At 54.0% G+C, this 15,203-nt stretch overlaps 1 protein-coding gene across 3 annotated transcripts in view; it reads left to right on the top strand.

The window, feature by feature from the left end:
• The window catches only part of MTUS2 (microtubule associated scaffold protein 2), a 575,343-nt gene extending 560,379 nt beyond the window's left edge, over nucleotides 1–14,964 (top strand). For all 3 annotated transcript variants that reach the window (XM_086714439.1, XM_086714450.1, XM_086714461.1), the window contains 5 exons: nucleotides 514–587; nucleotides 4,105–4,203; nucleotides 5,332–5,451; nucleotides 7,988–8,085; nucleotides 12,092–14,964. In XM_086714439.1, coding sequence (XP_086570565.1) covers nucleotides 514–587; nucleotides 4,105–4,203; nucleotides 5,332–5,451; nucleotides 7,988–8,085; nucleotides 12,092–12,305 — 605 coding nt within the window. In that variant the 3' untranslated portion in view covers nucleotides 12,306–14,964. The remainder of the gene's footprint in view (nucleotides 1–513; nucleotides 588–4,104; nucleotides 4,204–5,331; nucleotides 5,452–7,987; nucleotides 8,086–12,091) is intronic.
• Nucleotides 14,965–15,203: the final 239 nt, after the last annotated feature.

Below are 15,203 nucleotides of genomic sequence, written 5' to 3'. Positions count from 1 at the left end.
GAGCTTCTTAATGTTGAATCTTTGCTCAAGCAAATCCTAGAGATCGGTGGTTTCCAGAGTATGGCCCAGGAAAGCTTGGAGAACCAATGGGTACTGTGCGTGGAGAATCCAACTTGGCCAGGGTGGTGGTAAAGCAGGCTGTAGGAATCGTGTGTGTGTGTGTGTGTGTGTGTGTGTGTGTGTGTGTGAGTGTGTGTGTTTCGTGCGCACGTGCGTTTATGGTGCGTGCGCGCGCGCACGTGTATGGGGACGTGTGTTCACGAGCACGACCGTGCTGTTTGCTTCCCTCGCTCGTTTCTTTGCTCTTTCCCTCTTTGTCTTTCTTTGTCCTATTCCCCTGTTCCTTCTTTCACTGTCTTCTAAATGGGACTGCATATCGTTTCAAAATAATGGAGAAGTCTGTTTAGGCTTCAGCCTGCTATATACCAGTGTCCCTTATTTACCTGAGTCTGTCGGAGTCTTGTTTGATCTTTTTCAAGAGACCACATTAACTGTTCGACCTCTTCTCTCCAGAACTGATGTCTACCCATGAGCTTGAAAAGAAAGAATTGGAAGAAAATTTTGAAAAGCTGCGGCTGTCGTTACAGGTTAATATTCATTCTCTTAAAGGTGCATTTGTTCTTAAAGTTTATTTGTTTTGAGAGAGAGAGTGTGAGGGAGTAAGGGGAGGGACAGAGAGAGAGAGAGAGAGAGAGAGAATCCCAAACAGGCTCCACGCTGTCAGCGCAGATCTCATGAACCGTGAGATCATGACGTGAGCCGAAGTCAAGAGTCGGACCCTTAACCAGCTGAGCCACCCAGGTGCCCCAGTATTCATTCTCTTCACTCTGGTCTCAAGATGATGGCGGTGTCATTATGCCTGTCCACAGACATTTATCTAGCACCTACTGTGTACAGGATCCTGTGCTAAGCATCGGGATGTAGAAGTAAATGAGACATATGCCCTGCCCTTTGGGAAGTCACTGTCCACTCAGACAGCTGTGACCCGAACAGTGACAGACAACACAAAAGGTAAATACTTACACCCAGGGAATACTACCATTAGTGAGCGCCACAGAAGTTCTGAGATGACGGTCCCCACTTGCCATGGTCTGACCTGAGCTGTGTCTGAGGAGAAGGGAGTGCTTGAGGAGGGTATTCTAGGCAGCGGGAATGGGGTAACGGTATCCCGTTGTGAAGGATAGATATCATAGGACATGTTCTGGGAATTATCGAAGGGACTTTAATCACCTGGAAGTGGGTGAGATGAAAAGAACCTTCTTTGCCTTCCACCACCAACCTGCAGAAAATGTGGGTCTCCGAGGCCAGGGAGCCGCCTGGCTTCCTGCTGACCTCTGCGGGGAGAATGAAGCGTCTCCCAGACTACGTGCATCTCCCTCCTGCCTTCTAGAGACCCAGGCCACCCCCAGCCCTAAGGCAGAGCTGCCTGGGAAGCAGGGGTGAGGTCGGCGGCCCTGCTTCCCTTCCCAACCATCACAACCAGATTATTTGTTAAATATTCGGGACACTCACGTGGGGAAATTGTGGGAGGTGATTACCAAAACCGCAACACAAAGGCGGGGATTTTGCTTCTTTGATGGCGCGCTTTCCCCTGGCAATGTTCATTGACCAGAGCCTGCCCCCCAAGAAGAGCATCCAGGATTGTGCAGATAGCCAGTCTCACAACTACTGAGCATTCTGTTCAGAAGTTAAAATGGGAAACCGCCTGCTGCAGGCCAACCCCCGACTCATCGATCCATCGATGGTCGTCTGCGCGGTCATCACGCGGCTTATCCTCGGCACGTGAACCCCACACTGCCTTCGGGTACCCCGCATCCCACACCATCAGGTGCACGCCCCCTAAGGTGCACAAACCAGGACCATACTGTGATGTAACAAAAACCCCATCCGGTCCACAACCAAAAAGAATTGAGAGTTTAGTTTCATATGTGGGTCCTCACACTGCTGCTGACATTAAACCGTCGTGAATTGTGCGTATTTTACTTGTGATTCTCCATGGGCAGAATTCATTTGGGCTGGAGATTATTTGGTGCAAAGAGGATGGAATTGTCGAGCCCCCCCTTTTTGGGCTACTGGTGGCTAGAGAAACAGGTCTGGGGCAAGAGATTGGAGCTTTCAGTTTAAATCCCCACTGTACCCCCTCTTACTAGCTTTGAAATTGTGGACAGTTACATAAGCTCTGTAGACCTTACTTTCCTCATCTGTAAAATGGGGATGATAACGAGACCTCCCCCAAGGTGTGAGCAGATTAAGGGAAATGATGTATGTCTAACATGAGGGGGGTTCAAGGTAAATGCTAAGAAGTAGCAGCTATTAGGGGCGCCCGGGTGGCTCAGTCAGTTGAGTGTCCGACTTCGGCTCAGGTCACGATCTCACAGTTTGTGAGTTCGAGTCCCGCGTCGGGCTCTGTGCCGACAGCTCGGAGCCTGGAGCCTGCTTCCCATTCTGTGTCTCCCTCTCCTTCTCGTGCTCTGTCTCTCAAAAATAAATAAGCGTTAAAAAAAATAAAAAACAAAAACAATAGTGGCTATTGCTATTATAATAGTTTAAAGCATTGCCGCATTTACTGTTATTATTATCATGCCATTGGTTAACTCCTGAGTGGCCCGTGCTGGGCCAGGTCACCAGCTGGGCCTTTCTGCCTCTTAGCTGGACAAAAAGGAGCGAACCCAAGTTGAAAGATAGTCCGTTCTGTCTGATTGCTGTGGCACCGTTGTGTGCCTGGCGGTCTGTTTGGAGTAATGGTGAAGAAGGCAGAAAATACACAGTTTGACATTTTAGATCTATCCTAGGTGGCGTTTGCCTGATGCGTCTTTTCACGGTTTTGTTTTTTTAACGGACGGGGAGAGACTTGAAAGAAATGCTTCCTCCGACAGCACGGACGGGTTTGGGATAGGAGCCACGTAGCGGTACATTTTTAGAGTCAGGTTCTAGAAGGTGACCGGGCTGCCCGATGGCTGTGTGCCAGGGCCCAGCCGGGTTTGCCCGGGGCTGTGATCTCCACTCACCAGCTCCTGTGGGTACAGACTCCCACTGATAACTATATTGCTCGAATGTACCAGCATTTGCATTTAATGGCACTGTGGGGGCTTTTATGCCTTAAAAATGAAATTGGAAATAACTGGAAACCAAAAAAAAAAAAAAACAAAAAAAGAGGAAAAGGAAGCCGCCAAAGATAGCTTGTAAAACAGGGTCCTCTGGCGAAATGAAGAAAGCAGTCAAGCCAGCGTTTCATACGTTACGGTATTTTCATGTGGAATTACATCATTTACAATACCTGGCTCTTCGTATCAGTGGGGTGAGGTCACTTCTCATGCTGGCAGAGTTCCTGGGGAGACCCTAGTCCCTGTGTTTTAATGTTACAGAAGTGGCGTCACTGGGCAGAGTATCTTGGGACACGCTGCGTGGACGAGGCCCCGTCGCTGGCTGCGCTGGGGCACCGCGAGAAAGCCCACTGCCCTGCACCCTTCGCTCGCCTGCCGTGCTCAGGCTGGGGTTGCAAGCGAGGTTGCGTGTAGTCGCATCTGCCCCGACAGCCGCGGGCCGGGAGCCTGGGTCCAGCCAGGGAGAGGCTCTCCACAGGGGAAAAGACTCCGCCCACACAGCAGCCCACGCCAGGGACGTGCAATCCGGCCCTGAGGCCCGGGAAGGCCAAGGGGAGGAGGCCAGAAGCGAGCAGAGCAGGAGAGGGGGCTGGCCAGTGGAGGCACCGCTGGCGGGAGAGCTGGAAGGAAAGGCGGGGCTGGAGGGGGCGGGGAGATCTGAGCGAGCCGGGAGACAGGAGAGGCCGTTCGGAAGACGCACGGACACTGTGTAAAGTCCGTGCTTCATCTTGATGCCAGTGGGGTTTTACACGGAGGGGGTGACGGGGTCGGGTTTGCGCTTTCGAAGCCTCCCCCTGACTCCACCTTGAGGGCAGAAGGGTCCTGCCCAGACGCCAGGTGCAGGAAAGGGCCAAGCGCGTGGCTGAACTTCAGGGAGAGGGACCAGGAGAGCTTGCGGACCCCAGGAACATCACGCGGGTGGGATTGGCGGGACTCGAGCCTTGACCCCGAAATTAGTGCGTTTGGCGGACCAAGCTGGCCTTCTTGTCATGCCTTGCAGGACCAGGTACACATGCTGACCTTCCAGAGCCAGTCTCTGCGGGACCGGGCCAGACGCTTTGAGGAGGCCCTGAGGAAGAACACCGAAGAGCAGCTGGAGGTAGTCATACCCTCCCCCGTCCCCCCGCCGACCCGGCCTTGTGGCTCCCACAGGGCGCGCCCCCCCCCCCCCCCCCCCCAGGAGTCACCTCTGCAGTCTTCCCCGGTGACAGGACCTCTGTGTCGATCCACTGCTGGAGCGACAGCTGGCCAGGACAAGTCCCCGTCAATGCCTCTCTCCTGACACAGGGGACTGCTGTGGGGTTCTCCGTTGACACGTTATTTTTGCCAGATTCCACTCCCCAGCCACTGTCCCTGAGCTGGGCCCGCCTGGGAGCTCTCCACCCCCCCCCCCCCACCCCCCGGCTGGGACCCACCCCTCCACTCATTCTCCCCCAGCCGTAGTTTAGGCCCGCACAGGAGGTACCCCCGACGGCTGCGTTGGTAACTTGAGGGGAGTTTTTTCCAGAAAAGCTGGCATAACTCCTTCCCTCTGATGGAGGGTCGCCAGATAACATACATGACGCCCAGTGTAGTGTGAATTATAAATAAGTGAATTTTTTTTAGCATAAATACATCCCATGTGATACTGACACTTAAAAAAAAAAAAAAAAAAAGGCGGTGTATCTGGAATTCAACCTTAAGTCAATGTCCTGTATTTTGTTGTTGAGTTATTGCATCTTGGCAACCTTTCTCTAGCGTTTGTTTTTCTGAAACGCCTTTTCTGCTTTCAGAACCACTTTGCTCACTTCCTATGCAAGAATCCCTCCCTCACACACACCTCCAACTCCCCGTGGACACAGGGGAGACCTGTGACTCCTGGCCTGTCTGCTGAATGAAGTGGTCTGGGCCAATGTTAAAAGTCAATGTCGAGTTTGCTCTTTTTCCTCCATGAGCTCCCTTTGGGGGATGGGCTGGCAGCCTCCAGCCACCCCAGCCTCCGGGCTGGTCAGTGGATGATGGCCTTACCTCTCTCATTCCCCGGGGAGCTGGGTCTCTCGTGGCATTTCCAGGGGGAGAGCAGCGGGCGTCTGTATCAGGGAAGGCCGTGAATGCGCCCATGCTGACACTCCGGGGCCTCCTGGGAAGCTTGTTATGGAAGGCCGGATTTAACCGGATTCACGGCACCGGTGCATACTGGGCTGTGCTGGGACCGCTGGTGACCGGCTCTCGCTCTCTGCCGTTGTAGATTGCACTGGCTCCCTATCAGCACTTGGAAGAAGACATGAAGAGTTTGAAGCAGGTGTTAGAGATGAAGAATCAGCAAATACACCAGCAGGAAAAGAAGATCATTGAGCTAGAAAAACTGGTGAGTCGGCCTGCGTCCTTGGGAGAGCTCCAGTCACCTGAATGGTATGCCTTACTGGCATCATGGATTCACAGCCTGCAGACGGTGGGCCCTTCCCTGTCCATTGCTTACACCTGAGCAGAAATGCCACGGTTGGTCTCCAGGCCTTTCTTAGGAAGCCAGGAGTTTCTTTTATTTAATATATATATATGTGTGTGTGTGTGTGTATGTATATGCACATATGTATATGTAAATATGTTTTTTTTTTTGAGGGGGCGGGCAGGGGCAGAGAGAGAGGGGAACAGAGAATCCAAAGCAGGCTCTGTGCTGAGAGCGGTGAGCCCGACTTGGGGCTCAAACTCACAAACCGCGAGATCACGTACCCTGAGCCGAAGTCGGACGCTCAACCGTCCGAGCCACCCAGGCGCCCCTGGGAAGCCAGGAGTTCTAATAAGGGAACTGAAGTGGCTTCATTCTGTGCAACTGGGAGCCCTCCTGGTGGCCTGTCTCCAGCCCCCCATCCGGCCTTCCTGACCTGGGGGAGTGCTGCTTCCTCCCTCCTCCCTGCGGGGATGGGTGGCCAGACTGAGCAGAGCACTTTCCATATGTTGGTTCTTCCACCCACTGGAGCGATCCACTGGAGCGGGTGTTGTCAGGAGCCTCATTTCACAGACGTATATGCAGACGTATAGAAAGGGGGTGTATCTCACCCAGAGCCTGTAAGTGGCCCGCCCGGGCGGGAGCCCTGGCCCCAGGGCTCTTGTCCCTGCCCTCGCGGCCCTCTGCCTCCCCCTTCAGCCCGGTTGCCATGGAACTGGCAAAGGGGCCCACTGGAGAAACAGAGCGCCCCAGAGCTCACTCCCCTCCCCTGCAGGCACAAGGGTCATACAAGGGCTGGAGCTGGAGACAGTCGTCAGAGTCACTAAGCAGAGCAGCCTGCTTCCAAGGAGACACCGTCTTGAGGTGGAGGTTGGCCTCGGGGGTCTCAGATCGCTGTTCTTCCTTTTTGATTGCTATATTCAAAATTAACTTTGACGCTGTAGAGAGAAAATACGGGCATTATAAAAAATTCTAAGATAGACGCAAATAAGGAGATTAAGATATCTTTCCAACCACGGCTAACGCTTTCCAGAGTTTTTGCTCTGTACGGTGTGCCCCCCCCCCCCACCACGTGCAGATGGTCGTATCCTGCTCTCTTCCAGCGAGCAGACCTTTAACTTGCCATCTCGGGGATGGATCATCTCATCTTACCTTTGAACGTTTGTCCCTGTTTGTCTCTGAGATATCCCTTGCCGCTGCTTTTTCCACACCAGGGGCTGATCTGGGACCACGTGCCGTATTCGGCCATCATATCCTCTCTTTCTAGCACCTCTGCTTTGTGAGGCGTCTCTCGCTGTATGGCGTAGGATGGGGGCAGACTGGGGTGTGACTGTCCATAGCCAGCATCCTGGGCGATGGTGACCACGTGGAGCTTCCCAGCAATGTCAGAGCCCTGCCCTTCCGAGCCGTGCCATGCAGCCCGGCTCACGCGGAGACCCACGACCCTCCGCCCCCAGGCTGGGCCATCCGCATTCAGTTGTCTGGTCACCCACCAGCCTCGGGGTTTATTTGGCTGTTCTTAGCCATGTGCCAGGCATTCTGCCAGCATGCGTGACTTCTCCTTGCAGAAACCTTTCGGCATTAAAAAAAAAAAAAAAAAAAAAAAGACCAATTTAGTCACTTCCCATTCCTTGGGAGCACAGATGCAGGCCGAAGGCAAGGGCCTGACTAAAGAGCTACGACAGAGCCCGGCCCGTTGGCTCTGACTCCTAGCCCTGTTCGTGGGAGGGTGACAGTTCTCTTCCGAGATCAACTCCCCAGCAGTGAATTTGTCATTTTCTTTTCAAAACAAAATTTACTTCTGAATTTATCTTAGAATGGAACTGTACTTCAGCAGGGCCCTGGGGGGGACACACGGACAGAGAAAAAGGCGTAAGTTGCAGGGTGATACTAACCATCGATGGCATTAGTTTCTGATAGTGTACCGAGCCAGTCTCGGGCTTTGGGTTCCTGGCTGCCCGTACCCTCAGAAGGAAAAAATGCGTCCGCGCTATTTGTATTCCCACCCCTCCGTTAATTCAGAATGTCATATTGTGCAAACACGCCGGGCCAGGGATTGTGACGTAGTGCAGTTGACCCATCAGGAAGAACCCGGGGACCCGTCAGCCACCCTAGGTCCCAGCGGTGTTCGCAGCTCCCCTCTGACAACAGGGACACTCCCCACGAGAAATGTATTCTACACGGGAACCTGACGTACGCACACACGTGCACAGTAGAGGTAAAAAAAATGTTTATATCTAAAATATTATGTGTAACAATAATAGTTTTATTACCACGTATGGTTTGCACTCTGGTATTTTCTGTCCTGTTCTGTTTAAAAGACACAGGCTGCTCACATCCCTCTAACTTGATTCTGTAATCACTAAGGCATCGCAAACTGCAGTCTGCCAAGCACTGTTCTGGACAACCAAAGCCCAGAAGCCTTGCTGAGAACCTCTTAACACTGCGTCTTTTATAGGCGGAAAAGAACATTATTCTAGAAGAAAAGATCCAGGTTCTCCAGCAGCAGAACGAAGACCTCAAAGCAAGGATCGACCAGAACACCGTTGTCACAAGGTAGGGGGGCCCGGGTGTGTGAGCTTCCTAAAGCATGTGTCACCTACAAAGTGGCTTTGCCGTAGCACTTCTTTGAGGGCTCTGTTTTTGTCCCAGCATACAATTTGCCTCACTCCTCCGAGCTGTGAGGCCTTCCCCATGCAGGCTCTCGGCCTTTCTCATATGAAGAGAAGGACCAAACACACCACCACGTATGCCACCCGGCCTGTGCCCTGGGTCTGCATCTCGGTTGTCCCCACCTTGGGAGAAACGAGCGAAATCGGCAGAGATGCGTGGCAGGGGTCTCCAACGCAGCTGGGAGGTGGAAGGTTCCTTTCTGGGCATTTTGGAGAGACCTGCCAGCTGAGCGTCCCCAGGCAAAAGAGAAGAACCACCTAAGCAGCCCCTGAGCTGCGTCAGCCGAGCTGGGCAGACCCGTGGGGGGCCCTCGGCCGCTGAGCCATTCTCCTGGGCCGGCCCGGCCAGCGGACAGCGGGGGGTGCAGAAGCCAGAGGGAAGCCGCGTAGCCGAACGCGGCTAGCTATTCTGGGTAACAGCGTTCCCCTCTCTGTCCCCTGCTCGGAGGTGCTCCAACTCTCAAGGAAGGATGTGGAGTAAAGCAGGGTTGGGGCTCGGTCGGCCCGCGGGAGGTTATAGGCATACCTCGGAGATACTGTAGTTTCAGTTCCAGACCACCCCAAGACAGCAAGTGTCGCAGGGAAGCAGTCAAATGAATTTTCCCCAAATGAGTGGTTTCCCAGTCCGTATAAAAGGGAAGTTTACACTCTCCTGTAATCTGTTAAGTGTGAAATACCATTGTGTCTAAAAACCCAACGGACATGCCTTACCTTAAAAATACTTTATTGCCAAAAAATGCAAACCATCATCTAAAGTTTCAGTGAGTCAGAATCTTTTTTGCTGGTGGAGGGTCTTGCCTCAATGTTGATGGCCGCTGACCGATCAGGGTGGGCTTCCTGGAGGCTGGGGTGGCCGTGGCAGTTTCTTAAGACGACAGTGAATTTTGCCTCCTTGATGGACTCTTCACGAACGACTGCTCTGTAGCCTGTGATGCTGTTTGATAGCATTTCACCTACAGTAGAACTTCTTTCAAAACTGGAGTTAGTCCTCTCAAATCCTGCTGCTGCTTTATCTACCAAGTTTGTGTAATATTCCAAATCCCTTGTCGCTTCAACAAGCTTCACAGCGTCTTTGGCAGGAGCAGAGTCCACCTCGAGAAACCACGTTCCTTGCTCAGCCTCGAGAAGCAGTCCTCACCCGATCACGTCCTATCACGAGATCACGGCAACGCCGTCCACCTTCAGGCCCCGCTTCTAGTTCTGGTTCTCTCGCTGTTTCCACCACATCCGCAGTGACTGCCTCCACTGATGTCCTGAACCCCCCAAAGTCATCCCGAGGGTGGGAATCAACTTCTTCCAAATGCCTGTGCATGTTGATATTTTGGCCCCTTCCCACGACTCGTGAATGTTCTTAATGACATCTAGAATGGTGAATCCTTTCCAGAAGGTTTTCAACCGATTTTGCCCAGATCTGTCAGAGGAATCACTCCCTATGGCAGCTAGAGCCTTACCAAACGCATTTCTTCAAGAATAAGACTTGAAAGTCAAAATGACTTCTTGATCCATGGGCTGCAGAATGGATGTTGTGGGAGCAGGCACGGAAACAACATTAATCTTGTTCGACATCTCCATCAGAGCTCTTGGGTGACCAAGCGCATCGTCAACGAGCAGTAATATTTTGAAAGGAATCATTTTTCTGAGGGGCAGATCTCAATAGTGGGCTCCAAATATTCAGTAAACCGTGTTGTAAACAGATGTGCTGTCATCCAGGCTTTGCTGTTCCATTTATAAAGCACAGAGTGGATTTAGCATGATTCTGAAGGGCCCCGGGATTTTCGGGACGGTCCGTGAGCGCTGGCTTCAACTTGGGTCGTCAGCTGCGTTAGCCTCTTACGAGCACGTCATCTGTTCTTTGAAGCTTTGAAGCCAGGCACTGACTTCCCCTCTCTGGCTGTGAAAGTCCTCGATGGCATCTTCTGCCAACAGAAGGCTCTTTTGTCTACACTGAAAACCTGTTGTGCAGTGTAGCCACCTTCCTGAATTGTCTTAGCCAGACCTTCTGGGTAACTTGCTGCAGCCTCTACACCAACACTTACTGCTTCACCTTGAACTTCTAGGTTATGGAGATGGCTTCCTTCATAAGCCTCATGAACCCACCTCCATAGCTTCAGACTCTTCTTCTAGAGCTTTCTCACCTCTCTCTGCTTTCACAGAATTGAAGGGAGTTAGGGCCTTGCTCTGGAGTAGGCTTTGGCTTAAGGGGATGCTGCGGCCGGTTTGATCTTTCATTCGGGCCACCCACACTTTCTCCGCATCAGCAAGAAGGCCGTTTCACTTTCCTACCGTTTGTGTGTTCACTGGGGTGGCACTTCTAACGTCCCTTCAAGAACCTTCCCTTTGCACTCACAACTTGGCTGCCCATTTGACGCAAGAGGCCCCAGCTCTCAGCCTGTCGAGGCTTTCAACGTGCCTTCCTTGCTACCCTTTTGACTTCAAGTGAGAAATGTGTTACTCTCCCTTTCGCTTGGACACTTGGAGGCCATTGTAGGGTCATTCTCTGGTCTAATTTCAGTACTGGCGTGTCTTGGGGGAACAGGGAGGCCCAAGGAGAGGGAGGGGGACAGGGGAGTGTCTGGCTGGTGGACAGAATAGTCAGTACGCACGAAACATTGGGGCGCCTGGATGGCTCAGTCGGTTGAGCGTCCGACTTCGGCTCAGGTCATGATCTCGCCCTCCGTGGGTTCGAGCCCCGCGTCGGGCTCTGTGCCGACGGCTCAGAGCCTGGAGCCTGCTTCGGATCCTGTGTCTCCCTCTCTCTCTCTGCCCGTCTCCTGCCCACGCTCTCTCTCTGTCTCAAAAATAAAAACGTTAAAAATAAAATAAAATAAAAGAACACACGAAACACACGCACGCACGCACGCACACACAGCGTCCACAGCTGAGCTCCTGGTGCTGGCATTTCATTACCACCGCAGAAGTTCACGGGGGAGACTGTGCAGGGAGCAGGTCTGTGACCTCCCCTCCAGCAGGGGCGGCAAGACCCCACTGCTGACAGCCTGAGCAGGGGAGGGGCGGGGGTGGGGGGAGCCAGAGCCTCCTCCCCGCCCGGGCAACCCCGTGCCTCCCCTGCAAATCACAAAGGCACCCCGGTCCAAAGAACAGGTCCGGGCCTTACGCGAGCAAGGTGACTTCCCAGGCTCAGTCCAGCCAGCTGCAAAACACCTGTGTCCTTATCCCGGTCAGGTCCTCAAAGGCACCGTCAGTTTTTAATGCCACAAAGCAAGCAACTCACACTTCCTGGCAGACGGCACAGACCGCATCCATTCATTCTTCATCAGGCGTCCCTCGTCAGCAGACGTTCACGGAGCGTCTGCTGTGGCCGGGCCCCAGGCTGGACGCCGGGGACTCAGAGAAGAAGGCTGTGGCCCCTGTCCTCGAGGGCGCCTAGCCCAGCAGGCAGGCCGACGCACCGAGTGTTTGCAGCAAGGGAAGGCAGGTTGCTCTCCTGGAGACCCAGGCCAGGGGCGGGGAGGCCGAGATTTGCCCCGAGGCCGACAGCACCGTCCCTGGGTCCCCGGGCTGTCCTTGTCGGTCGCCACTGTCTGTGAGCCTCCTGGGCGGCACACCCACACCAGCCCCCCACTCCTCTCCCGTCCTCTTCTGCCTTGGCATCTGCTCTGTCTGCCGGACAGCCAGCGCCTCCCCCTGACCGGGCAGAGGGACTGGGAGCCGACCGGGTGTCGACGGAGAGACTCTGGGAACAGACGTGTCCGTGGGATGAGCGGAACTCACGTTTCAACCCGAGGTTCTTGGTCACCGTGGTCCCCCTTGTCCCTGTCCCCCCACGTACAGCCCCCTCGCTTGCCTCAAACCCACTGGCCTGGCGGATCTCAAGGTAGGTGCCTTCCGGCGTGACTGCTACTCGATCGTTTCTTACTCTCTTCCCGCAGACAACTGTCGGAGGAAAATGCCAATCTCCAGGAATACGTGGAGAAAGAAACCCAGGAGAAGAAGAGACTGAGCCGAACCAACGAAGAGCTGCTTTGGAAGCTCCAAACCGGGGACCCGACCAGCCCGGTTAAACTGTCCCCCACATCCCCCGTTTACCGCGGCTCCTCCTCGGGGCCCTCCTCTCCCGCCAGAGTCAACACGACGCCCAGATGACGCCGCCGCGACGCCGCCTGCGGGAGCCGTGGCTCCTGTCCACCCGGGGCTCCTACCTGGAGGGAGAATTGACCAGGGGCCGGCCCGGGGCTGGCCCTGCACGCATGCTCAGTAGCTGCCTAGCTGCATTCTAAGCCAAGTCCTCTTCCGATCCTCGTGTAAGACTGTCCTGGCATTGGCACTTAGGAAAGCGTAAACGGTAGTGTCTGATGTGCAAACGTTTGACCGTAGTTAGAGCCAAAAGAAAGAAAGAAACTCCAGTTGTTCCCGAGCAATGAACTTTCACTGCAGAATTTCAGGTTAGTTACAAATAGCTCAGTTTTGAATATACATTGAATAATCATTGTGTACTGCACCGACCTGTGTGTATATTTAGATACACGTATATACACATGCAGCGGTTCTGAATTGCATTTTTTATAACACGAAGTGCTGACATATTTTGGTGAAGGTCAGCAGTTTTCTAACTTGTGCCTAAGAATTATTGGGAAATGAAAATGCATTTCTATCTAGCTTCCCAGGAATATTTCTACCCAAAATAGAAAAAGGAAAAAAAAAAAAAAAGATACAGAGAAGAAGCGCCTTGCAACCTACCACCAAGTGGTCCTCTAACACAAACACCAGCGATCTGTGAACGGTAACTGCCTTCGGAACAGTCAGCTTCGTAGTCAACATGATGTGAGGTCACTATTATCCCATTCACAAGTTTTAACTATTACTACTCCTGTCATGAGTGGCGAAGGGTTGGGGGGGGGAGCCCCTCGGGGGTTTGGCTTTTCTCGTGGACGGCACTCATGACAGTGGCTCATCTACAGTCTCATAAACACGAGTTTTGCTTTTTACCCCAGCGGCATCTTGGAATCCGTCGTCACGCTCTTGCACCCTTGGGAAAATGTGGAAGAGCCTGACCTTCTAGAGTGAGGGGGAGGATGGCCTTGGAGTTGGCCAAGACCATCCGCACTCCATCCTCAGGAAGGAGAACCGCTAGTACGATCTGTATCTTGACTGAGCACAGAGTAGGAAAGCGTCCTCTGGCACTCCGTGTCGTTTGCTCTCATGCGATTCCATAAAGAGTCAACCCACCGAAACGGGCCCCCGGGCCCCCACGTCATAGGCAACCTTCGGTTCTGTAACTCAACCCCCTCACTGTTCATTGAGGTGGCTCAGGGGTTCTGGCAGGAGCTTCCAGACAACCAGCCCTTCCATCCTGGGGGATCCGTTCCAAGCTGTGCTAGACCATCACATGACCTCCCGCAAAGTCAGGCGTGTTTTCTGCCGGACGACCAAGCAGTACCACAGCCGACGGCGGTCCCTTCTTAGGCCCAGGAGGTTCCTCCCAATGGAGGAGCCCACTGAAACCGCCAGCCAGCGGTCCTGGCTCCTGGACTGGCATGCATCTCGGAATCGGTAGACTTAGACCGTGCAAGCTGTCCCCGTAAGTGCTATGGAGGTATAGGAGCAGAATACACAAAGAAAGACGTAGCTTTGACGGTCGATACGGTGACGGCAGTGATGCCTTTGGTTCCCGTTGGTGACAAAGACCCTGCGCTTTCTCCCGATGGCCCCTCAAAATCGTCCCGAGCACAGGGCTGCCTCTGAGCCTGCCCCAGGCCAGCAGACTCACGCAGGGATGCTCCGGGCCGGGAAGAAATGGCCTGCGGGGTGGGGGTGGGGGGACCTGCTCGGCACGCACGCGGCCAGCCTGAAGACAGGCCCGTCGGCGGTCCTTGCGTGAGTCGAGGCTGGCCGGCCTCGGCTACATCTCATTTCTCGCAAACCTCCAAGGGTCTCTGCCCATCCTAGGGACCCACACGATGGATCCCCATTGAAGAAACATTTCTTTTTTCCTTTGGTGGCTCTGCATGATGTTGTGATATTGAGTTGGGCATTCCGTTAGAGTAGATCCTGCCACGTTGACGAAAGACACAATTATTTATTCTATCAGCAGGCGCCACCTGCAGAGGACGGCTTAGCAGCCCCACGCTGCCAGTCAGGAACTGCTTCCATCACGACACCTGCTAAACGCAGTTACACGGCAATACGCGTTTCAGTGTTACATTAGAACGTGCGACAGACGGCGTGGTAGCTTATTGCAAAGTTGTAGAGACGTTAGAACTAAGTAATCCCTCGCTAGGTGGACTAGAGCTTTGCCCTAACCAGCCCCGACCTCGGGTACTTGAGCGAATTCCCACGTTGCTCTGGCCTCCTTCCTTCATCGTGGACGCCCGTCACGTGTCGCTCCTATCCTGAAACGTGGGGGGCGGCAGCCACTGTGCCCCGTCCCCCCCCACCCCATCTCTCCCACCCCGTTAGGACTTGGACCTCTGACATGGAAGTCCCCCTGGCGCCCCCTCCCAGGCTGGAATGGTTTCCACATACGGATGCTGCAGCCTTCCCCGCCTGCCTCATACCCACCGAACCTCACCAGCCTCTTCCCGGTGTTCGGGAGACATGTCCGTGCCCTTGCACCCACCCCCGCCCACCACAAGTGGGATGAGGTTCTGGGGGGGGGGTGCGGTGTCAGGGGAGGGGAGGGGGCTGACGGGCTGGCACACTTGCTGAGTATTTGATGGGGCCACACGCTATTTATCTGGCCCTTCCAGTTTCTGTGTTGCATATTTGTGTTTGAAGCATATTAAAATTAACTTGAGGGACCTTCTGTGACATGCACTTGATGTAACCATTAGCCCTCTCAGGCTTCAGGAAATTCAGGTTGGGGATCCAAGGCAGGGAGGCAGGGAGGTGTTTTGCAGGCTGGGTTCCTTTTCGGCGTGTGCCAGGGTCAGCGGACCGTCACCGAGAGCCCCTCTCCCCGGACGCAGCAGGTGCAGGGTGCCCACAGCTGTCTCCCAGCCCCGATCTCCAGCAGCCCTGCCCTGGACTTGAGAGAGCTCGGAG

Source organism: Puma concolor, chromosome A1, assembly GCF_028749965.1.
Source record: "Puma concolor isolate L17-30 chromosome A1, mPumCon1.1.hap2, whole genome shotgun sequence".
Lineage (NCBI taxonomy): Eukaryota > Metazoa > Chordata > Mammalia > Carnivora > Felidae > Puma > Puma concolor.
The sequence above is the reverse complement of the archived record's forward strand: the minus strand, read 5'-3'. Positions and strand labels throughout refer to the sequence as shown.